The sequence below is a fragment of the Camelus ferus genome, chromosome 18 (genome assembly GCF_009834535.1).
Source record: "Camelus ferus isolate YT-003-E chromosome 18, BCGSAC_Cfer_1.0, whole genome shotgun sequence".
NCBI classification, from domain to species: domain Eukaryota; kingdom Metazoa; phylum Chordata; class Mammalia; order Artiodactyla; family Camelidae; genus Camelus; species Camelus ferus.
Genome location: NC_045713.1, coordinates 13,262,981 through 13,276,059, shown reverse-complemented (window position 1 = coordinate 13,276,059; position 13,079 = coordinate 13,262,981). Strand labels below are relative to the sequence as shown.

The 13,079-nt window shown below is 51.3% G+C and overlaps 1 protein-coding gene across 3 annotated transcripts in view; it reads left to right on the top strand.

Moving 5' to 3' along the window:
• Window positions 1-13,079, top strand: part of IFT140 (intraflagellar transport 140) — a 69,650-nt gene that overhangs the window by 54,872 nt on the left and 1,699 nt on the right. For all 3 annotated transcript variants that reach the window (XM_014562824.2, XM_006174047.3, XM_032460093.1), the window contains 11 exons: window positions 1,556-1,733; window positions 2,343-2,533; window positions 2,952-3,047; window positions 3,291-3,423; window positions 3,499-3,642; window positions 4,114-4,242; window positions 4,363-4,545; window positions 7,109-7,315; window positions 7,462-7,674; window positions 7,745-7,911; window positions 8,890-9,031. In XM_014562824.2, the coding sequence (XP_014418310.1) occupies window positions 1,556-1,733; window positions 2,343-2,533; window positions 2,952-3,047; window positions 3,291-3,423; window positions 3,499-3,642; window positions 4,114-4,242; window positions 4,363-4,545; window positions 7,109-7,315; window positions 7,462-7,674; window positions 7,745-7,911; window positions 8,890-9,031 (1,783 nt within the window). The remainder of the gene's footprint in view (window positions 1-1,555; window positions 1,734-2,342; window positions 2,534-2,951; window positions 3,048-3,290; window positions 3,424-3,498; window positions 3,643-4,113; window positions 4,243-4,362; window positions 4,546-7,108; window positions 7,316-7,461; window positions 7,675-7,744; window positions 7,912-8,889; window positions 9,032-13,079) is intronic.

Sequence of the window (13,079 nt, the reverse complement as noted above, 5' to 3'; positions counted from 1 at the left end):
AGGGGCCCTTCCTGTCCTCCGTGGTCCGCATCGTTGGCCCTGTCCAGGGGCCTAGTGGTGGTGCCCAGTGGTGCCTCCCCTGCTCCTGCGTGCAGACAGAGGGGAGTTTCATCTTCAAGCGGAGCAGCACAGGAGGTTTGTCAATAGCTTGCATGCCACTCGGTGGGACTTGATGCAGTGGGGTCACCCATGCTCCAACTGATCAACCCAGGTCTCCAAGGAGCAGAGCAAGAGGAGAGGCTCTTGGGGCTTGTTCTGGCAGCTTCTCGGAGGACAGGGCTTTCTGGAGAGCCAGACTGCTCGGTGCCCATCTGCCTCTCATGTTGACTGGGTGCAGACGTGGCCAGGCCGGGACAGGGACTAGGCGGCCAGGCCGGGACAGGGACTAGGCGGGTGTCTGCCTGGTGGACTTTCTACACAGAAATGCACAGACCCCGGCCTGTGGAGAGGATGTTAGATGTGGCCACACACCGAAACTGCACTTCCTGCACGTACTTTTCCCAGCCCTGCTTGGTGGAGACTTAATTCCCTGACGAGGGAGGTGTAGGATAGCTGGCGTTTCCCGACCAGGTGCACAAGACCCGTCATCTTGCACCTCACTGCCATGCTACTCGCCCAGGGTCTTGAGAAAGGAGGGGTGGAATCCACAGTGACTTGAATTCTGAGGCTCATCACCAAGAATTTATGGACTAGTCTGTGCTCCTGGGGCTGTGAGAGCCCTGATGTGAGATCATCAAGCGAATGGAGCCCCAGAAGGAGGGGCCCCAGGGCGTCCTCCCTCCCGTCAGAGGTCGAGATCATCTTAGGTCATTCCAGGATTGGACTTGTTGTGGGAGTGGGGCAGGAGCCCCTGGTCAACATTGGAGAGAGATGCTAGAAACCTCAAAATGAGGAAGGAAAACCTGGTGCCTTCAAGCCTGTGCCCGGGGCATCAGAGGGCGGGTGGTCAGGCCCAAACCTCAGCTGGCTCTGGCCGCCCTTCCCTGGGACCCTCTTCTCCATTCAGCGCCTGGCAAGGGCCCACTCAGGTGTCCTGTTTGTCCTCGTGGGAGTTGGCGTGGGAGTCAGACAGACCCCATCCTCTGCCCAGACCCAGGTTCCCATTGGCTGTGTGAGGCACTAGGAGCTCAGCCCTAGAACAGAGGTGCTGGGAGGTGGGGGGCGGGGGGTGAAGAGAAGCGAGTGTTCACTGAGTCAACAGACCATTAAACAGAGACAGTGGCAGTTTAGTGCCCTGCAGAAATGGCCCTCTTGTCTTAGTGGGATGTGTCCTGTCCACTGTGGGGAGACGCAGCTGGCCTGCAGCTGAGGGAGGGAGCCTGATAGGAGCTGGGGGCCGGGAGCACGTGTCTTACTCATTGTCTCCTCAGGAGGGCATGTGGTCCCCAGTTTGCCATGTTGTTTTTGCCCATGAAGCCAGTGGGCTCCCATACGTTCCCCTTCTTAGTGACCATGTGCATCTGGACTCGGTGCCCCGAGCTGTCTGCCATCAGTCTTGGTCGGGCCTGAGGCGCAGGGCTGGATGCTCATAGAGCTGCCATGTCCCCTGCCACAGTGAGGCCGTCTGGGAGAAAATGGCGCGCATGTGCGTGAAGACCCAGCGGCTGGACATTGCGAAGGTGTGCCTGGGGCACATGGGCCACGCTCGCGGAGCCCGAGCGCTGCGGGAAGCCGAGCAGGAACCGGAGCTGGAGGCCAGAGTGGCCATGCTGGCCATACAGCTGGGCATGCTGGTGAGTGCAGGCAGACGGCGGTGCTCCGATCATCCCTCAGATGAAAAGAGAGCAGGCCTCGTAGGCAGGATGCTGCTTGGCGGCCTCCCTGGGTGGTGTGTGGTGTGTTCTTGTCTGAGCCATGGGGTTGCAGGGAACAGAAAACCCCTCAAACAAGCTGAAGCCAAAACGAGGAGATGGGGAGTGAGGTCCTCTCCCTGCCTCCTGCATGTTCACAGAGCTCATGGCCCCTTGTAGCCCCGTTGGCCCAGAGAGGCAGGTGGAACTCATAGGAGGCAGAGGCCAAGTGGCCAGACACAGCTCCCTGCCATTGAGGGGTGAGCAGCGCAGACAACCTGAGGCTCTGACAGGGTCTGAACACCCTGGCTGGGCGGGTGGTGGGAGAGGTCAGACCCTCCTGGCTGATGTTTGAGGCCTGACCTCTCAGCATTTGTCTTGACCATCCCTGGATGTGGGGTCCTGAAGTATCTGTCCCGGGGTGTGTTGAGGTCTTGGTCGGGGGCTGCTTGATGCTGGACCTCCCTACCCCCAAACTGCAGTGGGTCCCGGTGCCCATCAGCCACTCTCGGGGGCAGTGTTGGCACCAACATACATCCTTCCTCCCCTCAGGAGGATGCAGAGCAGCTATACAAGAAATGCGGGCGCTATGACCTCCTCAACAGGCTACACCAGGCCTCTGGCCAGTGGCAGAAAGCCATCGAGGTCGCCGAGCTCCACGACCGCGTGCACCTGCGCACCACCTACTACAACTACGCCAAGCACCTGGAGGCCAGCGATGACTGCAGCCTGGCCCTCAGCTAGTGAGCGAGGGGTGGCCCCAGGGCCACTTGCTTTTTATTGCTGCCCCAGTGAGATGGCTGCAGAGGTTCTCAGAGGAAGATTCCAGGGTGGGTGCCATCTTGGTGGGAGGCCTTAGGGGGAGCCCCAGTTCTGTGGCTTTAGGAGAACCTTGAAGACCGGGCTGCCCCCCAGCCCTGGCTGGGCTCCGAGTTTCTAGGCCTGGGGTCCGCCAGGTGTGTGCGTGGCTGCAGCACCGACGGCGCAGTGATAGTGGTCGAGCCGTCTTGGTCACGTGCACGGCCACAGATACGCAGGCAGGAGGCAGGCAGCTCCATGTCCCCCTCCCCCTCCCCACTCCCCACGGCTCTACCCACCTCGGTCCTGGGTGGTCACAGGGCTGCGACGGGAGAGCATGCTGCTCCTTCTCTCCTCCCACAGCTACGAGAAGTCGGACACCCACCGTTTCGAGGTGCCCCGGATGCTGGCGGAGGACCTGCAGTCCCTGGAACTCTACATCAATAAGATGAAGGACAAGTGAGTGGCCCCAGGCCCCTTGGGGTCCTCCCTCTGGAGCCTCACATGTGCCTCAGAGCTGGTCCCCAGGGTGCTGAGGTTGGGGGGACTTCCTACAGGACCTCACTCTCAGCCTTGTCCACCCGGCATCCACATCTCCTGGCTGCTGGTCACGTGAAGCACACCCTGAGGGTGGCATGTGGGGCCCAGGGCTCGTTTCCTGCGGGAACAGGACCTGAAGGAGAGCCTGTGGGCTCCTGGCAGGACCCTGTGGCAGTGGTGGGCCCAGTATCTGGAGAGCCAGGCTGAGATGGACGCCGCGCTGCGCTACTACGAACTGGCTCAGGACTACTTCTCCCTGGTCCGCGTTTACTGCTTCCAGGGCAACATCCAGAAGGTAGCAGCCCCAGGGGGAGGTGGGCTGCTCGGCGGGGCAGCCAGGCTGCAATGCCCGGGTCTCTGGTGTCCCTAGGCTGCTGAGATAGCCAGCGAGACTGGGAACTGGGCCGCCTCGTACCACCTGGCCCGCCACTACGAGAACCAGGAAGACGTGCGGAAGGCTGTGCACTTCTACACGCGCGCACGGGCCTTCAACAACGCCATCCGCCTCTGCAAGGTAGCGGCGGGCGCCTAGTCTCTGGGTGGGGAAGGGGGCTCAGTACTGGTTCCCACACTCTTAGGTTAGAGGGTTATATCAAGAGCATCACACCTACCGCCCTGGCTAGATTCTACCACTCAGGCCTCACTCTGTGCACCGCCCGTCACCATGCTCTCTGCTCCCTCCTTCTGCCATCTCATCCTCCCTAGGGAGGCACTGAGTGGTCCCGGGGATGTGTCCCAGAATCCAGGCTCCTGAGGGAGCAGTGAGGCTGCTTATGTCCTCGTACATGGCAGACTCTGCCTCTGTAAAAATGTTCCAACCCAGGGTTTCACTTCTGGAAAAATCCCAAAGGTCACGATAGTTCCCGCAGTGTCCTGTGTAACAGAGAAGAAGGAAGCCTCTGAAAGTTCTGGTACACAAACTAGGGGTTAGAAACCACAGCCGTGTGGCAGCTCCCCATTCACAGACTTGAGCCCCTGCCCACAGGAGCACGGCCTGGACGACCAGCTCATGAACGTGGCCCTGCTGAGCTCCCCCGAGGACATGATCGAGGCCGCACGCTACTACGAGGAGAAGGGCGAGCAGATGGACAGGGCAGTGATGCTGTACCACAAGGTGGGGGCCAGCCCTGCCCTAGGCCTCGGGGCACAGCAGGGGCTGGGCCACGGGGTGGGGACGGCCTGAGCATCCTCGGCCCAAGGCTCTGGAGCTGCTCAGACCTCCCCCTTTCCACAGGCCGGCCACTTCTCCGAGGCCCTGGAGCTGGCCTTCGCCACCCAGCAGTTTGCGGCCTTGCAGCTGGTAGCGGAGGACCTGGATGAAAAGTCAGACCCCGCCCTCCTGGCCCGCTGCTCCGACTTCTTCCTGGAGCACAGTCAGTATGAGAAAGCAGTGGAGCTGCTGCTGGCTGCCAAGAAGGTATGGCTCACTGCCTCTTGCGGTCATGACCTCCCCAGGAGGGCCCAGGCACCCCCTGCCCTGGGGGTGGGGGCACCGAGAGTGAGCTCCCCTGTGCATGAATGTCTTCCAGTCACAACCAGGGAGTCATACTTTCCTCTGTGTGCGTGTGGTAAGACACATGTCACGTAAAACTGACCATCCTAGCTGTTAGTTTAAGTGCCCAGCTCAGCAATGTTAAGTACATTCAGATTTTCATGCAGCTAATCTCCAGAACTCTTTATCTTGCAAAACTAAAACTCTTTCTGGCCCCTGGCACCCACCCTCCTAATTTCTGTCTCTGAGTTTGATGTCTCTAGGGACACATGTAAGGGGCATCGTACTGTATTTGTCTTTTTGAGGCTGGCTTCTTGCACTCAGCATCACGTCCTCCAGGTTCACCCCAGTAGAGCCTGTGTCAGGATGTCCCTGCTGTTTGAGACTGCACATACAGACCACAGCTTCCTGGTCCATCACCCACAGATGGACATCCGGATCGCTTCTGCCTTTTGACTGTTATGAATAAGTGTGAGTGTGAGCATGAGTGTGCAAACATCTCTTCAACACCCCGCTTTCAGTTCTTTCGGGTATTTACCCAGAGAGGGAAGCACTGGGCCATATAGTGACTCTGTCTTAACTTCCTGAGGACCCGACAGACTATTTCCACAGCAGCGGCACCATTTGACTTTCCCACCCACATTGCACCAGTGTCCCAGTGTCTCCACGTCCTCCCCAACATTTGCTGTTTTCTGGTAGTAGGCACCCCAGTGAGCATATGCACTAATCTTTCTTACGTAGAAAAATTCCCCTTGATAGAAACTGAATGGAGACGTACAAAGTTGTAAATCATACAGAATTAGCCTGTCCAAAATGGACGATCTTTCTTCCTGCGGCCAGAATTGTGAGTGCAGTTTGGTCTCTCACTACTAAGTGATACGCGAATTCTTGGAAAAATGAAATGGCACACACACACCAAATTCTTGGTTAGAAAGACCCACGGACACACAGACTGGCCTCCCTGAGACACTCTCAGACTTACTCTGACCCCAGGAGAAACACCACTGGGCTTCCTCTGACAAGATAAGTGGATTCTATAGTGTCACAGTGAAAACCAGTGAAGACCCAGGAAAGATCTGGAAAGAAGACTAACAAGAGGTAATTACTCAAGTGGTAGAGCACATGCTTAGCATGTACAGGGTCCCAAGTTCAATCCCCAGTACCTCCTCCAAAAATTAATAATAAAACCTAATTACCTCCCCCTGCCAAAATAATAAAAATAAAAAAATAAAATTTATTTAAAAAAAAAGAGGTAATTAAACCTCCCAAATCATAAACTATATCAAAGCTATAATCACTGGGATCTGGTGCATGATCAGGCCTACAGAGAAGTGGGAAGTACTAGGAAATCCAGAGATAGAACCACATGCACAGTTGGACCTGGTGAAGGAGCATCTCACAGCGGTGGGGATGTGCTGGTCAGTGAATGCGGTCAACACGGGGAACTCGAAGATAAACCCTATGCACCACCTACATCCAAGGAAACTCCAGGCAGTCAGATTTAAGCACATACGGAGGCATCCCCAGTTCCACTAGAAGCCACAGGTGTCTTGTACAATGTTAAAGGAGTGTAACTCAAAACCCAGCAGCCGTACAGGGAAGACCGATCAACTTGACCAAATACAAATTTGAAAATAGCACATGGAAAACACACCGTAAACAAAGCAAAGAGGAATAATAAAGTGGGAAAAATATATTCTGCCTGTATCTCCCAAAGGCTAATTTTCCTTTTTTAAGATAATTGAATTCTATTTTATTCAAAGGCTGATTTTCTTAAAAGGTATAGAGTTCTTATAAACCAGTAAGAAATCTACCCACAACTCAAGAGGAAAGGACAAAGAATACGGATAATTTATTTTTAAAAAAGTATGGATGGTTCCTGAATGTCAGATACTTAGTCTCATTCATAATTAGGGAAATACAGATCAACACTCAGAGAGATACCATTGTTCGTGAATTAGCTTAGGTTGTCATGGGAAACAGATACCCTCAGGCTGTTGGTAGGAACACAGGTAACAACGAAGTCTTCCGTGGCTCAGTGCCTTCTGTCTGCTGTGTGGGGCATTTGCACAAGGGTGGGACCAGCAGAAGTCTACCCTCTCCTGGCTGTGGACCGGGTGTGCACAGTCCTTATGTGCTGAGATGAATCATCTCCAAGACATAGTTCTCTTCTTTCCCAAGTCATATTCTTAAGTCAAGAATATAAAATTTGTCTTAAAATTTTAAGATAGCTAATTAATCAAACCCCTTAATTTAAAATTATGGAGGAAAAAATTATGGAGAAAAATTAATTTCTAGTTTCCTTTCCTCCTACAAGTATAACATTGTTTTCGGCTCCGAGTTTCCTTTGTTGCCTCTAGAATGTTAATAGGGACAGAAAGTCACATGGCCCCACGTGGCTGTGGCTGCTTCCTCCAAGGAGGTGGGGGGCATGGCCCCTCCCGCCCACAGGTGACTGTCCCTTCTCGATCCTCTGGCACCTTTCCAGTATCATGAAGCCCTGCAGCTCTGCCTGGAGCAGAACTTGACTATCACCGAGGAGATGGCCGAAAAGATGACCGTGTCCAAGGATTGCAAGGACCTGTCTGAAGAGTCGCGGCGGGAGCTACTGGAGCAGATCGCGGCCTGCTGCATGCGCCAGGGCAACTACCACCTGGCCACCAAGAAGTACATGCAGGCCGGGGACAGGGTGAAGGTGAGCGCAGCTGGCCATTGGGTACGTCCTGTTCACCCCTAGTTTCGCCCTAAGGGTGAGCTCCCAGGCAGGGCTCTGAAAGGCCAGGGCAGGAATTCTGTCCTCTGTGTTGGGAAGGGGGCCAGCGTGGCTCTTTCTCCATCCAGGCCATGAGAGCGCTGCTCAAGTCTGGGGACACGGAGAAAATCGTGTTCTTTGCGGGTGTCTCGAGGCAAAAGGAAATCTACATCATGGCAGCCAACTACCTGCAGTCCCTGGACTGGCGGAAGGACCCGGAGATCATGAAGAACATCATCAGCTTCTACACCAAGGGCCGGGCCCTGGACCTCCTGGCTGGCTTCTACGATTCCTGCGCCCAGGTACTGACCTGCCAGGCCCAGGGCCCCAGGGATGGCGCCAGCCTGCAGGTCCTGATTACTTCTCCTGCAGGTGGAGATAGACGAGTACCAGAACTACGACAAAGCCCATGGGGCACTGACTGAGGCCTACAAGTGCTTGTCCAAGGCCAAGGCCAGGAGCCCGCTGGACCAGGAGGCCAGGCTGGCGCAGCTGCAGAGCAGGATGACGCTGGTGAAGCGCTTCACACAGGCCCGCAGGTGCGTCTGCCCCCTCCCCGTCCCACGCAGGCCCGCAGGTGTGTCTGCCCACCCCACCCTCCCCACGCAGGCCCTCAGGTGCATTGGCAGAGGGGTTGAGGGGGAGAAGGTGTGTCTGAGGGGCCTGGGCCTTCTCAGCTGTGTGCAGGGCTCCAGCAGGTGGTTCCAGCGAGGGGAACTGTGGGGCAGAGGCTCGGGCTGCAGGCCGTCTCTGTTCTAGGAGAAGCCACAAATCTAAATTTGCACAGGATCCCAGTTTCTACATATTGGCAAATCATCCAGCGTTTCTGAGAGCCTCTGTTTGAGCAGCAGAGCTCAGCCCCTGCCTAAACCAATAAAAACACTTCCTTATCTGAGAACAGGCTTTTTTGAAAGAAGAGTTCCAAAAATATTTGCACACTGTTTACAAAGTGGGGCTCTTTTTAAAGCGTACTCCCCACTCAGACCTGTAAATTCAAGAATGTCTGTTGAACCTGGCCTGCAGGAGGGAGAAGGCAGGAGAATTGGCAGCAGGGCCTGTGCAGCCAAGGACGGACGTCTGTGGATGGGGCGGGGGGTTCCTGAGGGCCAGAGGGCAGACCCCTCTCCAGGGACTCTGGACACCAGCCCCAGACTGAGTTCTACTCTGGGCAGGCTCACAAGGCCTCCTGGGCCCACCTTGCCCACATGCACACCACTTTACCATGGCAGATGCTGTGTGTCACCACCCTGGGCTTTGTCCATGCCGACCCTGGCAACATGGCCTGCTCCACCCCTCGCCCCCTGTGTCCCTGTCTCCTCTAGACTGTTTCCTGGGCAGGGACTGGAATTGACAAACCGTTGCTCTACAGAGTCTAGTGTGCTACCAGCACTGTGAACCAGCAATTCACGGGCATTATCTTCACAAGAGTCGCATCCTCCACACTGAGTGCCTGCCCTGACCTGTGACATGCAGCCCATGTCCTTGGTTCAGGCTCAGGTTCCCTCTGCTCCCAGCAGGATGTACACTGAGGACCCTAAGGAGTCAGTCAAGCAGTGCGAGCTGCTCCTGGAGGAGCCGGACCTGGACAGCACTGTCCGCGTGGGGGATGTGTACGGCTTCCTGGTGGAGCGCCACATGCAGATGGGGGAGCTGCAGATGGTGAGGCCAGCTCCCTGGGGCGATGGGGGGGTCCCCACCCTCCCCCCAGAGCTCACACTAGGGGAGGCACCTCCCCTGGTTCTGGTTTGGTTTTTGACTTTTTAGCCTTTCTTATTTTGAAATAATTTCATACTAAGACAGTACAAGAATAACAGAACCCAAGTATACCCTTCGCCAGATTCACCACTTGTTGACATTTTGCCACATTTATTCATTCGATATGTTTTTAAATTTCCCTTTTATAAATAAAATGGGAGTTTTCTTAGCCATTTGAGAGGCACAGACATCCTGTCCTGCCCCTTCACTCCTCAGTGTGCTAACACTTGGGGTTCCTAACTCCTGGGTTTTCGTTTATGTAAGACTGGTGTTACTTTTTCCTTAAATGTTGGATAGATGCCTAAGGGAACCCACAGGTCCTGGTCCTTTCTTTGTGAAAGGTTTTTGACAATTCAGTTTAACAGAGTGGTTTTCAAACATTTCAGTCTCTGGACCCCTTTCCTCTGGGAAAGTTATTGAGGACCATAGGAGCTTTTATTTATGTGGATTATATCTACCAATATTTGGTGTATTAGAAAATGAAACTAATAAATCTGTGAAAGATTTGTTAATCCATTTAAAAATAAAATAAACCCACTATATGTTAAAATAGATAATATTTTCATTAAAAATAACTATTTTCCAAAACAAAGAAATTTAGTTAGAAGAGTAGCCTTATTTTACATTTTTGCTGATCTCTTTAATAAGAGGATGGGCAAAGTCTTGGTTTCTGCTTCTGCATTCAATTTGTTAAAATCGGTTTTTTTAAATTGAAATATGAAATATAGAATGAAAGGCCAGCTCCCCACCAACAAGCAGGTGGAAATGGGAGGCTATTCCAGCAGCTCCTCCGAGCTCTGTGGCCCCCTTTCTCTGACACCCCGACACTCCACACACAGGGTGGTGTTTCTTAAGTTAGTCATGATGAGGAATCCAAAACCACATCCCTGTACTTTCTGTACTTGTTATTTTAATACCCATTGCTCGGTCTTGGATCTCTTACACACACGATTCTGTAACATCATGGTGGTTGTGTGGAAAATATTGGTTCACTGAGTTATGCAAACGTCAGCATATTTCATTATACATATCAGAAAAATCACGTTTGCTAATGCCACCCCGATCTGATCAGAAACGTCTCAGTGTTGGGGGACATGCAATGGCCGACATGTAGGTGTGTGTGCTTTGGTGTCTTACCGTGGCTGGGATGCACCTCCTACTGCCCGGTGGCGAGCACCTCTCTCCTCCTGCAAATGCGCAAATCCTTTCCCACCGTCTTACTGGGTGTTTTTTCGCCTCACTGTTGATTGTGGACTTTACATATCCTCCATCAGACGTGTTTTCTCGCAGCCTGTAGGGAGCTCTCTTTTAGTCCCCTCTCTCCCCTCCCCTTCCAGACTCCAGTTACTGGTATACATTGTACCCCAGCTCAGCTGATTCTCTTCTCCTTTTTGCCCAGATTTTTTTCTCTGTTTTTCATTTGGGGCAGTTGCTTTGCTATTGGTTCGAGTTCACCGGTCTTCCTTCTGCATCGTCTGCTCGTGTTGCTCCGTGACATGATTTTCACCTCCGCGAGCCTAAACTGGCCTTTCCCTTTGTCTTCCGTGTCTCTCTTTATCATGCTTACTCTTTCCTCTACCTTCCTGAGCACATGAAGTATTTATAAGGCTATTATAAAGTCCTTGACTCCTGTGTCAATTCCATATCTGTTTCTATTGATTGATTCTTCTCTTGATTATGGTTCATATTTTCCTGCTTCTTTGCAGGCCTGGTAATTATTTATTTGATTCCAGACATTGTAAATGGCTTAGGTTGTTGATTGATGGAGAGAGAGAGAGAGAGAGAGAGAGAGAGAGTGTGTGTGTGTGTGTGTGTGTGTGTGTGTGTGTGCGTGCGCGCTGTTTTATTGTTGAGCTTTGTTCCAGGATGAGGGTATATAACTTGGAAACAGTCTGTTCCTTTTGTGATTGTTTTTGGGAAATTTGTAATTATTTCCCCCTCAAATATTTTTTTCTACCTTATTCTCTTTCTGGGCCTCCAATGAAATGTTAGGCCTTTTCATATTAAGTGTATAAACATTGGTAATTACTGTTTATTATTATTAATCTTCTTTCCCTATTATTTGAAGTATATAACTTGTAACAATCTTCAAATATATTGACTTTTCTTGTCTATATCTGCTGTTAAGCTCTCCAGCAAATTTTTCGTTTTAGACTTTGATTTTTCAGTTATAGAATTTAAACTTCTTTTTCTTTGCTAACATTTCCTATTTGTTCACTTATTAAAAACATTTCATTTTTTAAATTTTAATGTTAATTGAAGTATAGTCAGTTTACAATGTATCAATTCCTATTGTACAGCATGATGTTTCACACATACACATATATATATATATTCACTTTCATATTTTTCATGATAGGTTATTACAAGATATTAAATATAGTTCCCTGTGCTAGACAGCAGAAACTTGTTGTTCATCTATTTTATATATAGTAGTTAGTATCTGCATATCTCGATCTCCCAATTTATCCCTTCCTTTCCCCAGGTAACCAAGTTTGTTTCTATGTCTGTCTGTTTTTGTTTTATAAATAAGTTCATTTGTCTTTTTTTTAGATTTCACATGAGTGATATCATATGGTATTTTTCTTCCTTTCTGGTTTACTTCTCTTAGAATGACCATCTTCAGGTCCATCCATGTTGTTGTAAATGGAATTATTTCAATCTTTTTATGGCTGAGTAGTATTCCATTGTATAAATATACCACATCTTTTTTATCCAGTCAACTGTTGATGGAGACTTAGGTTGTTTCCATGTCTTGGCTGCTGTAAATATTGCTGCTGTGAACATTGGGGTGCATGTGTCTTTTCAAATTAGTTTCCTCCGGTTATATGCCCAGGGGTGGAATTGCTAAGTCATAGGGTAAGTGTTTTCAGTTTTTTAAGGAATCTCCATACTGTTTTCCATTAGGCTGCTGCATTTTCCTTTATATACTTGAGCATAGTTAGAATTGCTGCTCTAACGTCTTTGTTGCTAATTCAAACATCTGGATTGTGTTGAGTTGGTCTCCATCATTTGTCTTTTCTCTTGAGTATAGGTCAGTTTTTCCTGTTTCTTTTAATGTCTAGCAACTGTTTTGTATCTTGGGCATCGTGGATAACACATTTTAGAGATCCTGCATTCTGTTATGTTCCTCCAAAGAGTATAGGATTACTCTTTATTTTTCTTTTTTTACTCTCTTTCTCTCTCTTCCTCCCTCCCTTTCACTAGGCAATCATCTTTGTTCAGCCTAGACCCTCCGCAGTAGTGGGCAGCAGCTGGAATCTCTGCTTAGTACTCTCACTCTAGTTGTGCTTCCTGGAGTCTGCCCTGGCCCCACCATGCACAGAGTGCAGGGTCAACTGGAGATCAGGAATTTGGGCTCCCGCTCTACGACTATCTTCACACTTCCTCATTCCAGCTGCTACGCTGGATCCAGTTCTGAATCTGGTTCTTTCTGCCAGAAACGGTGTGGGGTTGCTACGTGCCTTTTCACTTCCCCTAGTGGCCCTGACTGGGGCCTCCCCGAGGCAAAAGTTACAAGCAGGAAACTCACCCAAGATCCGCCTGCCCACGGCTGTTTCGCAGGGCCTTTTATGTTCTGCCCAGTTTATCAGCTGTGTGGGCTGGTTGGTCTAATACAAGTTACTCTGCCTTCACCAGCAGCCTCTCTCCTTGTTCTTTTCAATCTTATTTCTCTGTAACCAACACCAGAGCCCCACCCAGCTGCATTTGTCCTTTGTTTTCCAAAGGGCATCTTCCAGACTTTGCTACAAGCATGTGCTCTGCCCACAGCCCATCCCTGGTGGGTAGTTCCTGGTGAGACTGAGGGACCCCGAGGCTCCCTTGTCTTCCTTTCCCAAGTGCTCATGAGACAGGAATTGACAGGTCACCTCAGAAACGTGGCTAGTGGACTGTGCCGGCCTTGGGGACTGCGGTTCCCTGAATCCCCAAGAAAGCAGTCTATGTGCAGCGC